This window comes from Babylonia areolata, chromosome 31 (assembly GCF_041734735.1).
Source record: "Babylonia areolata isolate BAREFJ2019XMU chromosome 31, ASM4173473v1, whole genome shotgun sequence".
In the NCBI taxonomy this organism is placed as follows: domain Eukaryota; kingdom Metazoa; phylum Mollusca; class Gastropoda; order Neogastropoda; family Buccinidae; genus Babylonia; species Babylonia areolata.
Genome location: NC_134906.1, coordinates 14,316,525 through 14,337,987, shown reverse-complemented (window position 1 = coordinate 14,337,987; position 21,463 = coordinate 14,316,525). Strand labels below are relative to the sequence as shown.

At 39.1% G+C, this 21,463-nt stretch overlaps 2 protein-coding genes across 2 annotated transcripts in view; one reads left to right on the top strand and one right to left on the bottom strand.

The window, feature by feature from the left end:
• The window catches only part of LOC143275813 (uncharacterized), a 28,096-nt gene extending 22,107 nt beyond the window's left edge, over nt 1-5,989 (top strand). Inside the window, exon 9 of the mRNA XM_076580091.1 lies at nt 1,007-5,989. Within this exon, the coding sequence (XP_076436206.1) occupies nt 1,007-1,100 (94 nt within the window). The 3' untranslated portion in view covers nt 1,101-5,989. The remainder of the gene's footprint in view (nt 1-1,006) is intronic.
• Nucleotides 5,990-7,520: 1,531 nt separating this feature from the next.
• Nucleotides 7,521-21,463, bottom strand: part of LOC143275859 (endoplasmic reticulum transmembrane helix translocase-like) — a 46,374-nt gene continuing 32,431 nt past the window's right edge. The window contains exons 25-27 of the mRNA XM_076580153.1: nt 20,904-21,018; nt 18,978-19,121; nt 7,521-17,135 (exon numbers count right to left, since the gene is read on the bottom strand). Coding sequence (XP_076436268.1) covers nt 17,025-17,135; nt 18,978-19,121; nt 20,904-21,018 — 370 coding nt within the window. The 3' untranslated portion in view covers nt 7,521-17,024. The remainder of the gene's footprint in view (nt 17,136-18,977; nt 19,122-20,903; nt 21,019-21,463) is intronic.

Genomic DNA, 21,463 nt, shown 5'->3' with positions numbered 1-21,463 from the left:
CAGGTCAACATATGTGCGCTCTATATACGTCTGTGGTACGGACCTGCAAGTGCCTGAACCCCCTTCTTATGTATACACATGCAGAAGATCAAAGAAGCGTGTTAAAGATCCTGTAATCCATGTCAGCGTTCAGTGGGTTATGGAAACAAGAAAATTCCCAGCATGCACATCCCCGAAAATGGAGTATGGCTTCCTACATGGTGGGGTAAATAGACAAAATGGTCATACACGTAAAATGTCACATGTCTGTATGAGTATATGTGTGTGTGACTGAAACCTGATTGAATGACGCAGGGAACGACTGATGAGCGCCCAATGGCAGCCGTCAGTCGGCTCTACCCAGAAAGGCAACCTGTCGTGCAAATGAATCTGTGTTTGTAAAGCACTTAGAGCTTGGTCTTCAACCCAGAATAGGTGCTGTATAAGTATCATCATCATCATCATCACCCCTTAAAAGTGGAATCTTGGCCTAGTGGTAACACGTCCACCAGGGAAGCGAGAGAACCTGAGCACACAGCATCGAATCCCACACTTGCCACAGTCTTCCAGACCTTAAGTGGTGGTCTGGATGCTAGTCATTCGGATGAGATGATAAATTGAGGCCCTGTCTGTAGCATGCACTTAGCGCAACGGGAAAAACCCTTCAGCAACAAGCGAGTTGTCCCTGGCAATATTCTGTGGAAAAATGCACTCTAAAATGTGTGTGGGTGGGGTGGGGTGGGGTTAGGGGTAACAACAGTCCTACATATTGAAGCCCACTCACAGATGCTACTCTAGGATGGAGTTGTAGCCCTTGAACCCAGAAAGACTGACTGAATGAGTGGAGAGTCTGGCACCACTAAAATGTCTGCTGGCGTCTGCCTTCTCTTTCAGCCTCTTTCCATCACCTAATCTGCTCTCTCTTCCTTTCTCCGTCTCTGTTTTCACACATATAGGACCACAAACCCAGAAAGAAAAGAAATCAAATGAAAAAAATTGATAAATGTATTCTGTCTGCCGCTTTCAGGTTATATTTTCCCTGCGAGTTCCAAGAACCACCACCAGAAGTGGTTCCAGAAACTGAAGAGGACTACTGGGGATGGGCGTGTGTCGTCTCCTAAACCCATCGCAGCTGTCCTTCACAGTCGTCTGCCTCTTCCGTCTCCAGAGTCAGCACAGCGAACAGCATTGTATTTTAAGTTTGGATACTGTGGACGTATGAAATTGTGACAGAGAACAGATTTTTTTTCAATTCTCTTTTCATCCGCATGAATTATTATCACTCGATGTTTTTATGTTATCATTTTGAGTGCTGAAAATGTATCAAATTGTGACAGAGAACACCTCTGCTTTATATTTGTATTTTTTATGTACATTAATTACTGCTGCTGAGTGCTTTTATGTTACAGTTTTGAATGTTGAAATTCAGTGTGTGTATTGAACTTTACAAGAAAAAAGGATTGTTTCTGATTTGTATTTATATTCTAATGTATATTCTCCTTATGGGATGTTTTTTGCTCGGAGTGCTGAAATTGAGATTGTACTGAACTTCAAAAGTAAGAAAAAGTTTCTTAGTTATATTTGCGTTTATACATCTATTATTACTGCTGTATTTTTTTTATGTTAGAGATATGAGATTCACAGAGTGCAAACTTTAAAACATATTTGTTTTTTACTTGTACTTTTATTTAAGTATACAGTTACTGCTGCATTTTTATAATTTACAGTTTTGATGACTTGATTTCAATGTACCAAACGTAAAATAAACCATAATTGTTTTTTAAAAAATCTGTTTAAAAATATAATATTTCTTTATGTATATGTATTACAATTGTATTTTACAGTTTTCAGGGTACATCTATGTAACTTGCTGCTGTAGCCTCAGCACCTGATTAATGGGGTTGCAACTTGTTTGTGGTATTTATTAAGATTTTTTTGTTTTGTTTCTTTGTTTGTTTTTTGTTTTTTATGTCCACCCAAAAGCAAAATGAAAGAAGGAAAATCATTTTTAAAATGTATAGAAATCAGTATGAATAATTCATTTCCCAGTCAATACAAATACAGGCTACACAGGCTATACAGATTGGACAAACAGTGTTGACTTCTCAGGTCCAGAAAATCAATTGATAAAGTTGCAATCAAAACAACATTAATATGATGTAGAAGTTTTAGTCTTGAATTTAAAATGACACATCAAAATCTAGAGGTAACAGAGAGAGAAAGGTGTGGTGCTGTAAGTTTTAAAAGTCTGAAAGTATGTCAAAACTTGAAAATATCAACACAATGCAGATCCCTGAAAATGGCATATGGCTGCCCAATGGCAGGGTAAAACCAGCCATACACTTGAAGATACAAATGCACTTGGGAGTTGTAGCCTTCGAACAGGGAAAAAAAAAAGAGAAAAAAAACATTGACCCACAATGCAGACAGTGTTTCACTTCTGTTTGAAAGATGAAATAAAGCAGTGTTGTTTAGTGCGTCTGAGTGTCAGAATTTTATTCCAGTGTAAAAATAAACACAGTTATAACTTGATGACAAATGATATACATATACCTTTATTGTCAGTACCTATTTTACCACAGTTATTTATGCTTTTTTGTACATAAATATGTAATATATTACTCTAAAAAAAACAACAACAAAAAACAAAGCCGAGCAGCATATATTTAATTTCAGTACTTCTTTCCCACATTTATTTATACTTTTATGTACATATACATGCATTATCATTAAGATAAAAAAAAAAAAGTCTAGCAGAATATAGAACAGTGCCATAATGTATTTTGTCAGTCTTGCCTTGACACAAAAGAGTGCAAATCATGTTGCATTTGAGTGCTAAAATTCAGTCAGTGAAAATATAGAAGATTAACACATTCGCCTTTTGATTTACAGTTTTATGTACATATATTGTCACTGAATTTCTGTATAATTAGTATGAAAATAGATTAGATCTGTTATAACGTTTGTCAGTGCTGTGCTTAGTCAAAATAAAGAATTGTAAATAATAGTTAAATCATTTTTGAAATCCCGTCAAAATGGTAGAAATATGATTAATCAATCAGTCATCTTAAGGCAAAATTCAGTATTATGAAATGCTGAAATCAGTCATGAAATTCCCTCAAAGTGTCATAAATATGAAAATGCAAAAACCCTCTGTAAAATGTATTTTAAAGAATTTATGTAAATCAGTACTGGCCTGGTGAATACTATAACAATTCCAACTATTTCCCTCAAATAACTAGCAAGAGAAACACAGGGTACAAGTGGTGATGAATTGTAAATCATGATACTACACAAGTAGACGGGCGCAATAGCCGAGTGGTTAAAACGTTGGACTGTCAATCTGAGGGTCCCGGGTTCGAATCACGGTGACCTGCTAGTGCCTGAACCCCCTTCGTGTGCATATGCAAGCAGAAGATCAAATACGCACGTTAAAGATCCTGTAATCCATGTCAGCGTTCGGTGGGTTATGGAAACAAGAACATACCCAGCATGCACACCCCCGAAAACGGAGTATGGCTGCCTACATGGCGGGGTAAAAACGGTCATACACGTAAAAGCCCACTCGTGTGCATACGAGTGAACGCAGAAGAAGAAGAAGAAGATACTACACAAGTAAAAATTAGAAATTAAAACAAAACAAAATAAATCATACTACAGTTTTGAATCATGAGATTCCTCTATTGGTATGTAAACTTGTATGAACTCACCCAACACTATGTATCTTTGAATAGAATATTCCAGTTTGACTTCATAGCTATTGTTCATAAAACCCCTACAGCAGAGTAAATCAGTGCCATGAAAGCATTTGTCAGTTTTGTCATGAGGTCATTGTATGAATTATGTTTTGTCGTGAGTAGCGACTTCAAGGGTGATCACATGTCAAGTATGTCCATGTAAATCATACTGTTTGAAAGTTTCTGATAATGTATAAATCATACATCCCTGGTGCTTTGAAAATGGAAAGAACGCACTATGTATGTGGGTTGCTTGGGGGTTCTAAACATTTCCAGAACAAACACAGAAAAGAGTGGAAACTGTTAGGTGGAGCTTCAGTCTGAGGCTAGTATTGTCTACTGCGTAGGAGACAGGAGAGTTGCTTCCCTTCGCCACATCTTGGCCCAGAAACCAGGACAGTTATGAACAGAAGATAAAACTGCTGTTGTTTGTGTGTGGCGATGCAGATTTGATTAGAATGTGTAGCATCATTAGAATGAAGAACATAGACTGGGACATTCTAGAAATATGGGTAAAGAGTTCATGGGAACCAGATTTTTAACTGTGTTTTCTCCAGATATTAACTGTATTTTCCCAAGATTTTTAACTAGGTTTTCTCCAGATGTTAACTGTATTTTCCCAAGATTTTTAACTGTGTTTTCTCCAAGATTTTTAACTGTGTTTTCTCCAGATGTTAACTGTATTTTCCCAAGATTTTAAACTAGGTTTTCTCCAGATGTTAACTGTATTTTCCCAAGATTTTTAACTAGGTTTTCTCCAGATGTTAACTGTATTTTCCCAAGATTTTTAACTGTGTTTTCTCCAGATGTTAACTGTATTTTCCCAAGATTTTTTTAACTGTGCTTACCCTCTGCAAATTTTCCATCCAAGAAAAATACCAATTTCCACACACAACTGGCAGGAAAGAGATAAATCTGGGTTGTTTTTTTTCTGTCATCTGAGCAGAATGGAACAGATGAAGGAAAACCTGACTGCAGGTGACATGTTTTTCAAAACACAGATCAGTAACTGGATCTCTCCATTTTTGTTTGCTTTATTGATTGATGGATTTGTTTGTTTGTTGTTCTAACAGAAACCCCTAGGTTAAAACTTATGACTTTCTTCTCTAATTCTGTGTTGTGCCATATGCTTGTTTTCCATCTATAAGATGAAAACAGTGCTATGCTTGTGAGGAAAAAACCCACCCAAGATCTATATTTGAAATGATAATTAACAGAATAAGCTGTGTCTTGTTGATAGTTATGATTTTCCCCCCACCTCCCCCCCAGTTTTTCAGTTTTCTTGTCAGCGTTTTGCTCTGCCTTTCTTTGTGTTGTATTTTTCTTTCTAAGCTCCACTTAGTCTGCTTTGATGCCATGAGAATCTGTGTGTGTGTGTGTGTGTGTGTGTGTGTGTGGAGGGTGTGTGTGTGTGTGTGTGGGTGGGGTGGGGTGCGGTGTGGGTGTATGTGTTTATATCATTCTTGCCAAGAAAGAAATTGTTTTTACAAATGTGTGTGATTGTATTTTCATAAGTGTCTTGATAATGTTATTCTTGCCAAGAAAGAAAATTTGTATGTGGTGTATGCTTGTGTGTGTGTATGTGTGTGTGAGAGTGAGAGTGAGAGAGAGAGAGAGAGTGAGAGTGAGAGAGAGTGTGTCCACTTATATTAATTTTGTGTTTGAGAGTGAAACTGTTCATGCTCATGCTCTGCTTCATTCTTGCCAAGACAGAAAATATGCATGTACACATGTGCTTGTGTGTGTGTGTGTGTGTGTTTACATAGCTAGATCAAATCTTAATCATCTGTGTCCAGGAGGAATGCCATAACAATTTTTTTAAAGGTTGTCAATCTGTTTGATACCTCTTTATTTTTTTCCTTCAGCATAATAATACCTGGGAAATAAATTCAAAATGAAAGAGATATATATTTATATAAATGAGTTTCTTGTCACTATGACATGGGTGTTTCATATTTATTTGAAATCATGGAGTGCACAAATTTGGTGATTTTTTTCACATTGAGTTTAATTTTGAAAAATGTGCTTGAACACAAAACATCTGATTTCTGCAGCAAAACAGGAAGGACAGTGCATTTGAAATTAGAGAAATTTGTCCATGTGGTCTGATTATTCGAAGATTTATACAAAATGAACTCAATATTTCTTGTTCATGACAGTCTTGTTTTACTGAGAGGTCCAGGTTTATTTTGTTAGTAAAAATATTTTTGTTGCCATTTTTATATCCTGTACACCTAAATAGAGGTCAAAGGGATTAAATTTCTTTATTCTTCTGTGTGTGTGTGTGTGTGTGTGTGTGTGTGTGGGCATGCATGCATATGTATGAGTGCATTTAGAAGTAAGTGTGTGATTGATACATATTTGCCAAAATCTAGGCACAGCGGGGAGACACTCAAAACACATGTCGCCTACACAGGTCTTATTATGGGGATAAAAGCGATCTTACATGTGATAGAAGTTCACTTGTGGATGCAAATGAATGTGGGGAGTCACACTGTCTTTTTTTTCATCACAACATATTTCTCTGTGTCAGATTCTGGCAGCTGTCCCTAGTGTGTCACCACTGCTACAACACACTTTTATTTTCTGTTTTTTCTGTTTGCAAGTGTATTTGTTCCGCTATCAAAGTGGAAATCTCTGCAGAACTTTGCCAGGCACAACCCTTTTGTTGCCGCAAGTTCTTTTACGTGCGCTAAGCCCATGCTGCACACGGGACCTTGGTCTACCATTTCAGTCAAATAACTAGTACCCAGACCACCTTTCAGTCTAGAAGAAGGGGGAGTAAAAATCCTGGTCCGTATGAGGGAATTGAACCCGACTACACTTGGTTCCTTGTAGGGCACGTTACCATGAGGCCATCACCACAACCCAGAAAAGAGAAGAAGAAAAAAGATGCTTCCTCTCATTCACTGCACACTCCACCTCCCTCTCTCTCAGGAGGAAAGTGGCAGAATGATAAAGACGCTCAGCTGCCAATACAGAGAGTCTGCATACGCTTCAGATTACGCAAACCCACACATGCTTCACATCTGCTGGGCAGATGCCTGACAGCAGCATAATCCAAAGCGCTTGTCAGGCCTTGAGTGCATGCTTATTTATTTGTGTACCTATCAGAGCAGATTTTCCTTTTACATGAAGTTGCCAGAGGACACCACTCTTGTTGCCATGGGTTCTTTTTCAGTTCGCCAGGTGCATGCTGCACATTGGACCTTGGTTAATTGTCTCATCCGAAAGACTAGACACTCCAGTCAAACTTGAAAGAAAGGGCAAGAGCTGGATTCAAACCTACAATCGCGATGGGTTATGCTGCTGTCAGGCATCTGCCTAGCAGATGTGGTGAAGCGTATATGGATTTGTCCGAACACAGTGATGCCTCCTTGAGAAACTGAAACTGAAACTCTCTCTCTCTCCAGCTCTCACAGCAACAGAACACTCAAAGGAAACTGAGTGACGCCTCCTTGAGAAACTGAAACTGAAACTCTCTCTCTCTCTCTCCAGCTCTCACAGCAACAGAACACTCAAAGGAAACTGAGTGACGCCTCCTTGAGAAACTGAAACTGAAACTCACTCTCTCTCTCCAGCTCTCACTGCAACAGAACACTCAAAGGAAACTGAACAAACATGCTTTTTTGTCCTTTTATTCCCATTAATAACCATGTCCATACACACCTCTACCTTCAGGTAGATGAACAGCAACAAACATACCACCTCATTCTGTTTCCTGACAAGTTTAACCAATCATCCAAACAACACTAAAGTTATCTTCATGTGTTTGTTTTTTGGTTTTGTTTGGTTTTTATTAGAAAAAAAAATCACAATTCAACTTCCACCAATATAATTCAGAGAAAATATTTTATGATAAACATTACCATCGACATGTTAACTTACATACCTGGGGGCAGCTACAATGTTTCTTCCTTTGGAGATGAAGAAAAATCAACAAGAAAAAACCCACCCTTGCCCCTACTAGAGTTCTGCTGATATTTTCAGTATAAAGAAATCAACTGAAAGCTCTGAAGCTCAATCACTCCAAAAACATTTCCCTGAAAAACTGCATCACAATCAAAAACAAAGCTAAAAAAAATAAAAAGGAAAGAAAAGCGTGCATTATGAGTGGAGAAAAAAAAAAGAAAGATGGTATATAACAGAACGCTTATCTTGGCAATTACCTATAAGATCACAGTTGTCTGTTAATTGATACATGGGTTCCCACACCTTTCTTGTTACTCAGTTCTACCATTCAACAAATAAAATATTTCCTCTTTATTTCTGCCTTGGTTGTTTTTCTCCAGTTATTCCCCTTCTCTCTGTGTCCTGTAGATCTCTGACTTCACCAGGTGATAAAGAATCAACTACTTTTCACCGTCACCATCAAACACGCTCTTTACTTTTACATGATCATCTGCTTCACTCAAGGAGCCCTGTGCCCGAGCATTGATCTGGCATCAAAATTTGTCCCATTAAAACAGTTTTCATCTTCCTACATATGCATACATGGAGTGATGGCCTAGAGGTAATGCATCCGCCTAGGAAACGAAAGAATCTTGAGCGCGCTGGTTCAAATCACGGCTCAGCGGCCGATGTTTTCTCCCCCTCCACTAGACCTTGAGTGGTGGTCTGGATGCTAGTCATTCGGATGAGGCAATAAACTGAGGTCCTGTGTGCAGCATGCACTTAGCGCACGTAAAAGAACCCATGGCAACAAAAGGGTTGTTCCTGGCAAAATTCTGTAGAAAAATCCACTTCGATAGGAAAAACAAATAAAACTGCATGCAGGAAAAAAATTTTTTTAAATGGGTGGCGCTGTAGTGTAGCGACGCGCTCTCCCTGGGGAGAGCAGCCCGAATTTCACACAGAGAAATCTGTTGTGATAAAAAGAAATACAAATACAAACAAATAAACCAAAAAGAAAGGGAACTAACTTCTACAGTATTTCTAAATGTGTCCACACCTGATTTGGAGGAAGAACGGTATATTTTCTGCTATTTTTTCTGCATAAATACAGCATGGAATCCTGCTGAGGCTAAAAACTCCCCACGGTTGAATGGGATCAATACCCCCGAAAGCGGAGTATGGCTGCCTACATGGTGGGGGTAAAAACGGTCATACACGTAAAAGCCCACTCGTGTGCATACGAGTGAACGTGGGAGTTGCAGCCCACGAACGAAGAAGAAGAAGAAGAAGAATGGGATCAATGCTGAACAAGTTAAATGACCACCCAGCTCAACTGTTTGATGACTTACGCAATCAACAGCTCAAACATGCTTTTTCTTGTTTCATGATCAGCTTGCTCAAATGTTTGATGAGTGACACGATTAACTGCTCCACTGGTTGATGATTTACCCAATCAACGTCCCAAACATGCTCTTTGTTGCATGATCATCTGCTCAAATGTTTGATGAAAAACATGATCAACTTCCCAAATGGTTCATCAGTTAACTGCTCAAACTTGCTCTTAATAGTATGTATGGGGGGGGGGGGGGCTTTCATTTATGTTTGGAAAATAAGTTTTTTAAATACTTTTAAAGAAAGTCAACGGACTCAGTCACAACACTAGTAAACGACAAAATGTACACACCCAAGTTGTAGTCTTCCAAACCCAACAGGGTTTTCTGTTCCACATTTTCACAACATAATTACTTTTTTTTTCAAAAGAAAAGAAAGGACACCGTAACCAGCCACCCACAACTTGACCCTATCTAATGGACCCCCCCCCACCCCCCCACCCACCACCACACATACACACAGAGAAACTTAAGAACACAGAACAAACGCATACACACAGAATTGCAAATATTTTAAGAGTACACAGACACAGACGAACATGTACATTTATGTGCATGCACGCACATATACACACAATATACAAAATGCACATGGACTTACATATATAAAGCGAAAACTTGCACACATACACAAGTAAGCAAGACTTGTATATGAACTGAAGCACACACACACACACACACACACACACACACACACTAAAATGTATGAAGAGACAAATATACACATGGACATACAAAAGAAATTCACGCACACACACACACTTACACACAAACACGCACACACACACACAGACGACCTTGAACAACACTCTTTCACAAACAACACAACTGCACAGACAGCAAACACCTTCACCCACGCACCAATGTACAACCATGGCCATGTGCAGTGCATAAATCCAAAAGCCCTATTCCCTGCGCAATGTCAGCAACCCATACGTCATAACTCAACTCACTAACATGACGGGCGCAGCAGACAAACTGTTAAATAATTAGATTTTCAATTGGAGGATCCTGTGATGAAATCCCTGTAAAGGTGACGGGTGGATCAAGGTTGGACATTTTTTCCTATCTCCCAGGCCAATACTTGTGCAGACCTGCTAGTGCCAGAACCCCATGCATGCAGAAGATCAATTGCACTGTTAAAGATCCCGTAATGCATGTCAATGTGGTGGGAATGGAAACAAGAACATACCCAGCATGCACGAAAAAGGAGTTTGGCTGCCTACATGGCAGAGGAAAAAAACCTCGTGTATGTAAAAGTCCAGCTGTACAAGCAAGAGAGTGCAGTCCTTGAATGGAGAAGAAGAAAAGAGAAAAAAAAAGAACACACCAGCACCAACATTTTGACACAGGAGCTTTTGAATGCCAACTGTATTGAACAAGCAATAAAGGAAATGTGGGATCGTGAAATAAACATTATTATTATTATCATTTGTTGGTTGATGCCCAGCCAACCACAAAGGACCAAGGAAAGGCTGACAACACTGTCAACGTGGACCCCACAGAACCTGAAGGAATCACACACACACACACACACACACACACACACACACACGTAAAAACAAAGTGGAAGAAAATTACAAGCGAGTACAGTCCCATTCATGCACATAAACCAAAGGCATGCCATTCCCCCGTCAATTTTTTGTCAGAGAATCAAAAGAAGCAACCTGAACACAAACATAACTATACATAATACACAAAACCTTACGTGATTACAGGCATACAAAACCACATAAAGCTAGCATGCTACACTTATCTTGGTACACAAAGTAATGCAACATGGTAAGAATGGTATGGACACAAAACATTCAATGTTTTGCAGACAATATTCATAGCTGAATGGACCAGCAAGGCAGAAAATAAAAGACAGAAAGAAAAAGGAAAGGCTAGAAATAAAGAGAGTGATAGGAAAAAAAAAAAAAAAAAAAAAAAAGAGAGCAAAATTTCAGCACAGAATTTCCTGAAGGCAGGGATACTATTCAACCAAAAGAGTCCTTGGGGCTAATGTGCCTTGAATAAACAATAAAAAATAAAAAATGTGGGATCATCACATGATAAAAAACAATAACTTGAGAATAAAACCTAGAATATTAACAACATAAAAACATTCTCCAAAGATATAAAGGACAACAATGTCGAAGAATCACCAAACGTAACAACTACCTCAGAATCATCAAACATACTACCACCACCAACAACGCAACATAAGGATCACTGAACATACTTCAAGTTCAACCATCACATCAGAGTCATCAACCATTTCAACAATAAGGGTACCTGTAAATTAAACAAATACATGAACAAAATAAAACTAAAAAATCAACCCCCCCCAAAAAAAGGTTCATGAAAGATTCTAAAAGCAACATCATGGTATTCTTTTAAAAAGAAAAATGAAGAGTCATCCTCAAAATTTACCGTTTTATTAACCATCAAAGCAAAGCAAAAAATATAAAGCACAATACAGGAATGAAAAAAAAACAAACCAAAATAACACACACAAAAAAACAAACAAAAAAAACAACAAAACATTGTCAAATACAAACATGACACTTACATGTACATGTCTTTTATGTGTATGTAATGTGTGTCTTACGAGCCACGTGACCATATGGTAATTTCTCTTGAGAGATATTAAAGTTGACTTCATGAGAACATGGCAACAAGTAAAACAAAAGACAATCAAAAACATATCAAGAAACAATCTCCAGTATTTCTAACCCAATGCAGCTGATAAATTTCAACTACGAGTGGAAGGTATTTCAGAGAAATTTCAAAGAAAGCTGATACTATTTTGAGTCCTGAAATGTTATTTGTGAACACAGCAACATTTATAATGGCCCTCAATTCCATCTGAAGAGAAAACTGAGGATTCCCAGCTGAAGTTCCATATACACATGTATAAGTACTTGTGTGTTACTGGCAATGTCATGCATACATATGACAGTGCTCTAAGTGGCTTGAAGGTTTTACACTAACATGTATGAGTCTGTGTTAGTAGTCTCATAAACCCTGAAAATGAAATACAGCTGCCTAAATGGTGGGGATGAAAAAATTTTAAGTCACAAACGTAAAATCCCACTCCTAGTTAGAAGTGAACATAGGAGTTGTGTTCGATGAATGAAGAAACAGTGGTATGTTTGGTGGACATTCAGCATCATTTCACCATGCCACCAAGATGAAAATTGTACAAGTTCCCACGTGGTTCTTAAATTTTAGTGAACCCTGTATGTACATGTATTTTAACTCTTTCAGCACTGTATGGATGACAGCATGTGCAACCCTGCCTCCCAACCAGGGAGGTTTTAACAGTAATTTTTAGACAATTCAAAAACAAAAAGAATGACGTCACATACATCACTCACATTTTGCCTCACCTATGAATGTGTATAATGATAGTTCTATAAATCTTTGTCAGGATCAAGAGTATAGTATACTACCTCAAAACAGTTTGTTTAATACTTTACAAGTAGTGGAACACAAACTAGCAAACAAAAATGAGCTGGAAAATGCTCAAGCTATGCCCAATATTTGTCAGAAAGTTGCCCATAAGTTTATCATCAAGTCCCTCGCCTAGTTGTTTACAGTTGTAAAACAACTTTCTTGCTATGATCATAAACAAAAACTGCACACAAAAAAGTACTTGAAAATGTTAGCCCAAACATCATCAGTAAGTTACCCAAAGTTTTTCAAGTCCTGTCCCTTCCCTAATTGTGTACATTTAGTTGAAAAGTTGAAAAACCAGTTTGATGAATCAGTGTTTAATTTCCGAGCACTGCTCGATCATAGGCATGAAAATATGCGCACGGGTACCTAAGCACTGCTTGGGCATAGGGCGGGAATGAGTTAATCTGATGTTTTAAATAGTCACCAGCAATCAGTATAACTGACATACACTCCCTAGTCAAGTGCACAATCTTCTCTGGAAAACAGAAGAATACATTCAGCACATTGACTGATGGGTTAATGTATGAAATCAAGACCTGAGCAGCTGCAGTGATGAAGTGATTAACGTCAGGGAGTGACAACTTGGAGGATGCCGATTGGAACACCATCAGAGGTGGGGTTTTTCCACCTCTGGCCAGCTCCTAACCAGAGCTGTGTGCTGTGGGCTCAAATTACAAGACCAGGATTGCACGGTCGAGGGTCACTCACTTCTTTGGGAGTGCTGCTCAAATTTCCTGACCTTCACTGCAGGTGTCTGTATCTCTCAGCCTGCTTGATGCCATGATGTATTGCTAGAGTGCAGCTCTGTCAGTTTGTCCCAATTCTGGATGGACTCCCATAGCAGCATCTTCATCTTCATCACCCCCATCATCATCAAAATACACAAAACAAAAAGTCACAAATTCTGGGAAAAAACAGCAACAAAAAATCCCCCCCCCCTCCCCTCCCCTCCAAAACACTCAACACATTGATCAATGCTTTAGAACACAAGTTTAATGAAAGAAAACCAGGACCGGTGGAATTTTCAAGGCAAAACAGCCTTCCTTAAGTGGACACACACACACTGCACCGCCAAAACATGGATCACTATAATGTGAACACAACACTCGTTCATACAGAATTAGCTGGCCATTATTATCCAGAAAGACGGATGGCTGGTGAAACATGTATAAAAACTGTGTTTCATTGTTTTTCTTTTAATTCTATTTAATGCTGCTTTTTTTGGTTTAATTCTGTTCATTTTTGTTTCCCACCAGGTTCCTTTTGGGTTTTGGTTGGTGTTTAAGTGGGGTGGGGGGGTGGGGTGGGGGTGGGGGGGAGAAGGTGTTTGTGGAGGGGGGAGGGTGCATATTGGGGTATGTGTGGTGAGTGTGTGGTGTTTGTATTTGTATGTGTGTATGTAGAAAGATGTGTGTGTGTGTGTGTGTGTGTGTGTGTGCGCGCGCGCACCTGCGTATGTATATGATATTATTTCCCTTGGTTGTTGGCTTTATTTTTGTTCACACACACACACTCACACACACACTCACATACAGTTTCATTCATGCACAAGTACACATACACACATACACAACTGACAAACCACACATATATTTGGACACTCACACACATGTACACATCAACAAGATGCACGCACATATACCAAGCACACAGTTACCCAAATTTGCTCATGAAAATTCAACTTCCACAAACAATTAGCAACAAATCAACCAGCTAATAACCCCTCTGACAAACTGCAAGACATCTGTATACATACACAAAGATCACAACAAAACCATTTATAAAAAAAAAAACAAAAACAACCAAACTTTATCATTATCCGAAACGGTTCCACGACAGAAAATGTCTTTTGTGGCATTTGTGAATTTCAGTGACACCATCCACTCACCAACACAGTCAGCCACAGAACGAAAAGACTCAGTCTATGTCCAACCTTCCTTTCACAGTCAATCAGTCCTGTTACCCACTGCTGGACAAATGGATGTCTGAACAATACTGTGTTTAACAGTTGCCAGGATGGGTATGATAGCCGTGGTCGTTTGAGCACTGGACTTACAATCCTAGCGTCCTGGGTTTGAAACCCCAGTCTCATGGGTTGCGGATGGAGATTTTATTTTTTCAGTCTCCTTGGTCAACATATCTGAATTTGTGTGGATATACATGCAGAACAAAAATCACAGATGTTATAACATCCTGTGGGTTATGGAAGCATGGACATACACAGCTTGCTCACTCCCCAAAATGGAGTATGGCTGCCTAAATGGCAGGGGAAAATGGCCATACATGTAAACGCTCACTTGAATACATGAATGAGTGAACATGGGTGTTGCAGTCCAAGACTGGGAAAAAACAAAAGAGAGAAAGAAAGAAAGAAACAAACAAACAAAAAAGTGCAAAATATGTCTACTATGAATATAAATTCATGTGTTTATTTTGGAAACGATATCTCGTTTCTGATACATGCGCTCACAAACACACACCACACAGACTACACACACGCACACACATAGACACACACATACACATAAATACAAACACTACACACACTAAACTTAAAAGTTGAGGGAAAGAAGAATCAAGCACTGTTTTAAAGAACAAAAAAATCACACACACACATATATATAACAAAACAACTACAAGTAGCAGATACTTTCAGTAACAAAAGATAACAAGATGTGTGAAAAAAATATACTGTTCAGAATGTTTTAAACAGGACTGAATTCTGTGTGTGTGTGTGTGTGTGTGTGTGTGTGTGTGTGCAAATGCAAAAAAAAAGAAAACTTTCTTGTCCGAAATAGCTGGACAGGAAAAGCACCCACCCAACATACCAAGCCACTCACCCACTCTCTCCTCTCCGTGTATGAACACCAGTTTCCATCCAGTCAAATGGTCAAAAAAAAAAAAGCCGTTTCCCCCCTATAAATTCAGTTCAGTTCAACATATTGACTGTAGCCCAGTGGCACAGACTGACCCCTGTCCTGTGACAAACACTCCCATGTCCAAACAGAGAAAACATCAGGGATCAGCTTTTGGTGTAGAAATAATTCTCTCCCACTGCCAAAGGTAGTCATTCATTCGTCTTTGATAAACGCTGATCAATTTTTTGCTTCATAGAAAAAGAAAGACACAGACTGTGAGAGAACAAGAGAGAGAGATGTAAAATGGCATAAAATCTTCACTTTTTGTTGTGTTCCACTTGGCTGAGGCTTCAGTTTCATAGAGGTGGCAAAGTTTGATCTATATATATCTACTACAAACCATATCTACTTGGAAAAAAAAGAAGCAAAAAAGAAAAGTAAAAAAGAAAAACAGTGGTGTTTCATGAGCGGTGGCAGTCACTTTGATTCAGAAAACTTCAACCAAACAAAACATTCACCAGTCACACACCCTCAACACCAGTCACACACCGTCAACACCTTCACTACACACGACCACTCACCCCTCCCAGCACACTTCTGTCCATCATCAGGAAACCGATGACTGAAGGATAATCACATGGTTCCCACACATGTGACCAAACAAAACTCCGGACTTTCTCCAGGTCTCTTCCAGACCAGTCTGAATAGTTCTCAAGCACAAACTTGAAAAAATAAAACACACACACACAAACCTCTCTGCTATACCGCTGACAAAAAAAGATTGATGGATGTCCTGATTATCAATGTTCAAGTTTTCATCACTTTTTTGTTGTTGGTTTTTTTTTTGCAAAGAATATGATTTCATTCTTAAATGCTTTAAGCTGTTTGTTGAATGGTAATGATCAAAGGTTTCATTGAAATCCCAAGAAATTTCTGAGACCCCAAAAGGCAAAAGACTTTTTGGCACGACTTTTCCTGGCCTTTTCCCAGACTTTCCTGACTGTACTGACCCGAGGATGCCTGGAGAAGAGAGAGATCTAAGGGGGTGTGGGGAAAGAGCAAAAACAAAAAAAGGCAAAACAAGGAGCGACCAATGAACAGAAAAGAGATTTCTGAATGAATCATGTTTGAACAGACCCATCCTAACATATAGGTGGCGTCACACCAGTGTTAAGACGACTCCCTTTTATTTTCCCAGGAATCCCTGTTTCCCATATCACCAGAGGTGAGTGATGACATGAAACCTAACTACTGTTTCAACGTTTGATTAGGGCTGGGGTGGGGTGGGGGATGGGGCGGAAAGGGAAACAAAAACGTATAACATTTCAAGTCAACCACTGGCTCATTAAAGGAATGGCTATTCAGTGTTGAAGGCGCTCAATGGCTGAGCAGACAACAGGTCTGGTGGAGGTGTCTTATTACTGAGTTTGTAACAAAGTTTGGCCAAAAGCGCAAACCTATAGGCCTAGTTTGCACAAGTTAGACATGGTACAGTATATGACACAAAACAATAATCATTGATGATCCAAATCGATGACAGAAAAAAAAAAGAAAAAAAAGATACATGGTAATGTTCTCTTATTCAAAATTACATGGAACAAAAACAATAACTATTGATGACCTAAATCAAAAAGAAGAAGAAAAAAGCTATGTAGTATCCATTCTCACATTCACAATAACTTAGAGAGAGGCGGCGAGGAAGGAAGGAAGACAGCAGAGAACTAGACGGAGGACTTTAACTTCCCGGTGCCAAACAAGAACTGACATATCCTGTCCACCATGTAGGCCATGACGATGTCAGCACTCACCACCAGCAGAACTGTGTTCCGGAACTGAAACAACAACGTCACATTAACAGTGTCACAACATTAATAATGTCACAACATCAACCAGTTCAGTGCCAGAGAATTTTGTAAAAAGTGCTCTCCCCTTACCAGGGAATTTTGAGGATTCAGGGGTAATAAATCACAAAAAATTCTAACACAAAAGCTATGGGTGATACAGAAAGTAAACGTTTTTGTAAAGAAAAATTAGTGTAGATTCTGCTTCTGGGCTCTTTTACCCAATCAGGTTCGTTGTAAATAACTGTTCAGGCATGTGAAGTCAAGATAATGATTTTTGTGCAACAAAAACATAGTAAAAAAAAAAATCTTCAGGAATAAAACACGTGAAAAAAAAAATCTTCAGAAATAAAACACTTAGAAAAAAAACAACAGCTTATACAGGAATAAAACACACAGAAAAAATCATCAGAAATAAAACATTCAGGAAAAAGCTTCAGACAAAAATTTTCAGAGATGAAACACTCAGAAAAAAATCTTCAATGAAACACTCAGAAAAAACCTTCAGAAATAAAACTCTCTGAAAAAAACAAACACCCACAAACTTATACAGAAATTTTTTTTTTTTAAAAGAGAGACAAAAAAGTAACGGAACAGAAGCAGTTAAATAGACATACAAAAAACAAACAAAAAAAAAGCAAGTGTAGTGAAAACACAAACACACAGAGAAACACACACACACACACACACAAAACACTGTAGTGACGACACAAACACACACAGAGAAACACACACACACACACAGACACACAAAACACTGTAGTGACAACACAAACACACACAGAGAAACACACACACACACAAAACACTGTAGTGACAACACAAACACACAGAGAAACACACACACACACAGACACACAAAACACTGTAGTGACAACACAAACACACAGAGAAACACACACACACATAAAGGAACATTATTCCCCGAGAATATTATTAAAGAAAAGATACCGAATCCATCAGCTTGCTATACAAGATTAATAACCTCTACTTTCTTCCATATAAAACTTGATGCGCTGAAGATAAAGTATAGTAAAAATGTTACATGCATCTGTGGTAAGCAGTTCAGCTTGCATCATTGTTTGTTTCACTGCCAGCAGTTACGTACCTTCTTGCCCAAGTATTTCAAAGAGAATAATAATTCTGCAGATGATTTTTGTAAAGTTATTTCCGACGAGGTTCTTATGGTCGAACTTTCACAGGCATTAGTTCATAGCCCTATTTCTACATTCCTTTAATGCACTTCAGAATTGTGTTAATGGTTTCTGATTATTTAAATTATTATTATTGAATTGTTACTGTTAAATGTAATAGCATGTTAGTTATACCCCATGCCCCCACCCCACCCCACCCCACCCCTTTAATTTTTTTTTTTTTTTTTTTTTAACGTCTAATATCACTGATAGTGAAAAGACGCTAAACAAAAGAACGAACACACACACAGACACACAAAACACTGTAGTGACAACACAAACACACAGAGAAACACACACACACACAGACACACAAAACACTGTAGTGACGACACAAACACACACAGAGAAACACACACACACACACAGACACACAAAACACTGTAGTGACAACACAAACACACACAGAGAAACACAGACACACAAAACACTGTAGTGACAACACAAACACACACAGAGAAACACACACACACACACAGACACACAAAACACTGTAGTGACGACACAAACACACACAGAGAAACACACACACACACACAGACACACAAAACACTGTAGTGACGACACAAACACACACAGAGAAACACACACACACACAGACACACAAAACAATGTGAGCGGCAACACAACAACAGCACACCTGTGAGGGGAGCTCCACCAGTTCAAACTGCTGGGAGATGTCTGGAATGATGCCACTGGCCAGGGTGATGATGCCACCACAGGAGAACATCAGACTGTACAGCAGAGGTTTGTTGTCTCGCAGACTCTCCATGAAGGGCTCACCCTGTAGGGGAAAAACCACACGCCTTGTAAACAGGGTTCTCTTCTTTCAGAGGGTTCTCCCTGCATGGAAAATAGCACACACCTTGTAAACAGGGTTCTCTTCTTTCAAAGGGTTCTCCCTGCATGGAAAATAGCACACACCTTGTAAACAGGGTTCTCTTCTTTCAAAGGGTTCTCCCTGCATGGAAAAACCACACGCCTTGTAAACAGGGTTCTCTTCTTTCAAAGAGTTCTCCCTGTATGGAAAATAGCACACACCTTGTAAACAGGGTTCTTTTGTTTCAAAGGGTTCTCCCTGCATGGAAAAACCACACGCCTTGTAAACAGGGTTCTCTTCTTTCAAAGGGTTCTCCCTGCATGGAAAATAGCACACACCTTGTAAACAGGGTTCTCTTCTTTCAAAGGGTTCTCCCTGCATGGAAAATAGCACACACCTTGTAAACAGGGTTCTCTTCTTTCAAAGGGTTCTCCCTGTATGGAAAATAACACACACCTTGTAAACAGGGTTCTTTTGTTTCAAAGGGTTCTCCCTGCATGGAAGATAACACACACCTTGTAAACAGGGTTCTCTTCTTTCAAAGGGTTCTCCCTGCATGGAAAATAACACACACCTTGTAAACAGGGTTCTCTTCTTTCAAAGGGTTCTCCCTGCATGGAAAATAACACACACCTTGTAAACAGGGTTCTCTTCTTTCAAAGGGTTCTTCCTGTATGGAAAATAACACACACCTTGTAAACAGAGTTCTCTTCTTTCAAAGGGTTCTTCCTGTATGGAAAATAACACACACCTTGTAAACAGGGTTCTTTTGTTTCAAAGGGTTCTCCCTGCAGGGAAAATAACACACACCTTGTAAACAGGGTTCTCTTCTTTCAAAGGGTTCTCCCTGCAGGGAAAATAACACACACCTTGTAGACAGGGTTCTTTTGTTTCAAGTAAACGTGACAGAAGAATTGTAACACTGCCATAACTAAGTACAGGAACAAAAACAATACTTTATTTGAAAAAAAAGAGGGTGTGTGGGGGGGTAGAAGACCACCACCACCACCAAAAAACAACCACCAAAAAAACACACGCATACACACCACACAACAGACACACCCATATAAAACTCACACTTGCACCAACACAACACACTCACACAACACACACACAAATACACTGACACTTACCTTGCAGTTCAAGACAAAGAAAAGAGAATTTCTAGAAATTACTGACATCTGGACATCTAAGAGGAAAATTCTCCAGAGTTCACAGTCACTGACTTTGCAGTTCATGACAGAGAAAAGAAAACTTCTAGAAACCTTTGACATCTTATAAGAGAATTATCCATGTTCACTAATACTGACTTTGCAGTTCATAGCAAAGATCTGAGAATTTTTTTTTATAGAAATTGTTAACATTTTATAAGAGAATTTTCCAGAGATCACTAACACTGTAGTTCACATTAGCTCTTTCACTGCCAAGTATCTGTGTGATAAACCCTACCCAGCACCTACTATTTTTAAAATACTCTCAGTCACAGGCTTCAGTTCATGTCAAAACAACACAATGGACTTGTTCACTTCAAACTGGGTTAGGGAGCAAAGGTTAGTCATTGTTCTACTGGCGGGGAACTGGCTGCAGCTGTCACGATTCGTTACAGTGTGAAAAATGGTCTGATCAACATGACCCCTCAATGTTGACAAAGGTCGCGTAGGGCGGTGAACGAGATAAAGACAAAAGAATTTTATAGAAATTACTGACATCCAAAAACAGATCTGCCTGGAGATCACAAACACTAACCTTGTAGTTGACGGCGAAGGTAGACACCTGCAGAGACATGGAGATGATGTAGACAGTGGTGTTCAGGATGTTGGGTTCGAACTCCTTCTCCAAGTCCACAAACTCTTCCTCAGACCTGGCCACACCCACACCCACCACCATCAGCCTCATCAACCTCATTAATGTGTCCGATGGTCATGCAATGTTTAAAGGACTGGAATCTCTACTCAGTTTCCTGAGCTTGATCCCTCTTGCACCAGGTGGTTTCAGGTTGGAGACTTTTCTGATCTCCTACGTCAACATATCTGCAGACCTGCAAGTGCCTCAACCCCCTTCGTGTGTATACACACACAGAAGATCAAATATGCATATTGAAAGTCCTGTAATCCATGTCAGTGTTTGGTGGGTTATGGAAACAAGAACATACCAGCATGCACATCCCTGAAAGTGGAGTATGGCTGCTTTAATGGTGGGGTAAATAAACAAAATGGTCACACACATAAAATGTTACATGTCTGTGTGAGTGTGTGTGTGTGTGTGTGTGTGTGTGTGTGTGTGTGTGACTGAAACCTGACTGAATG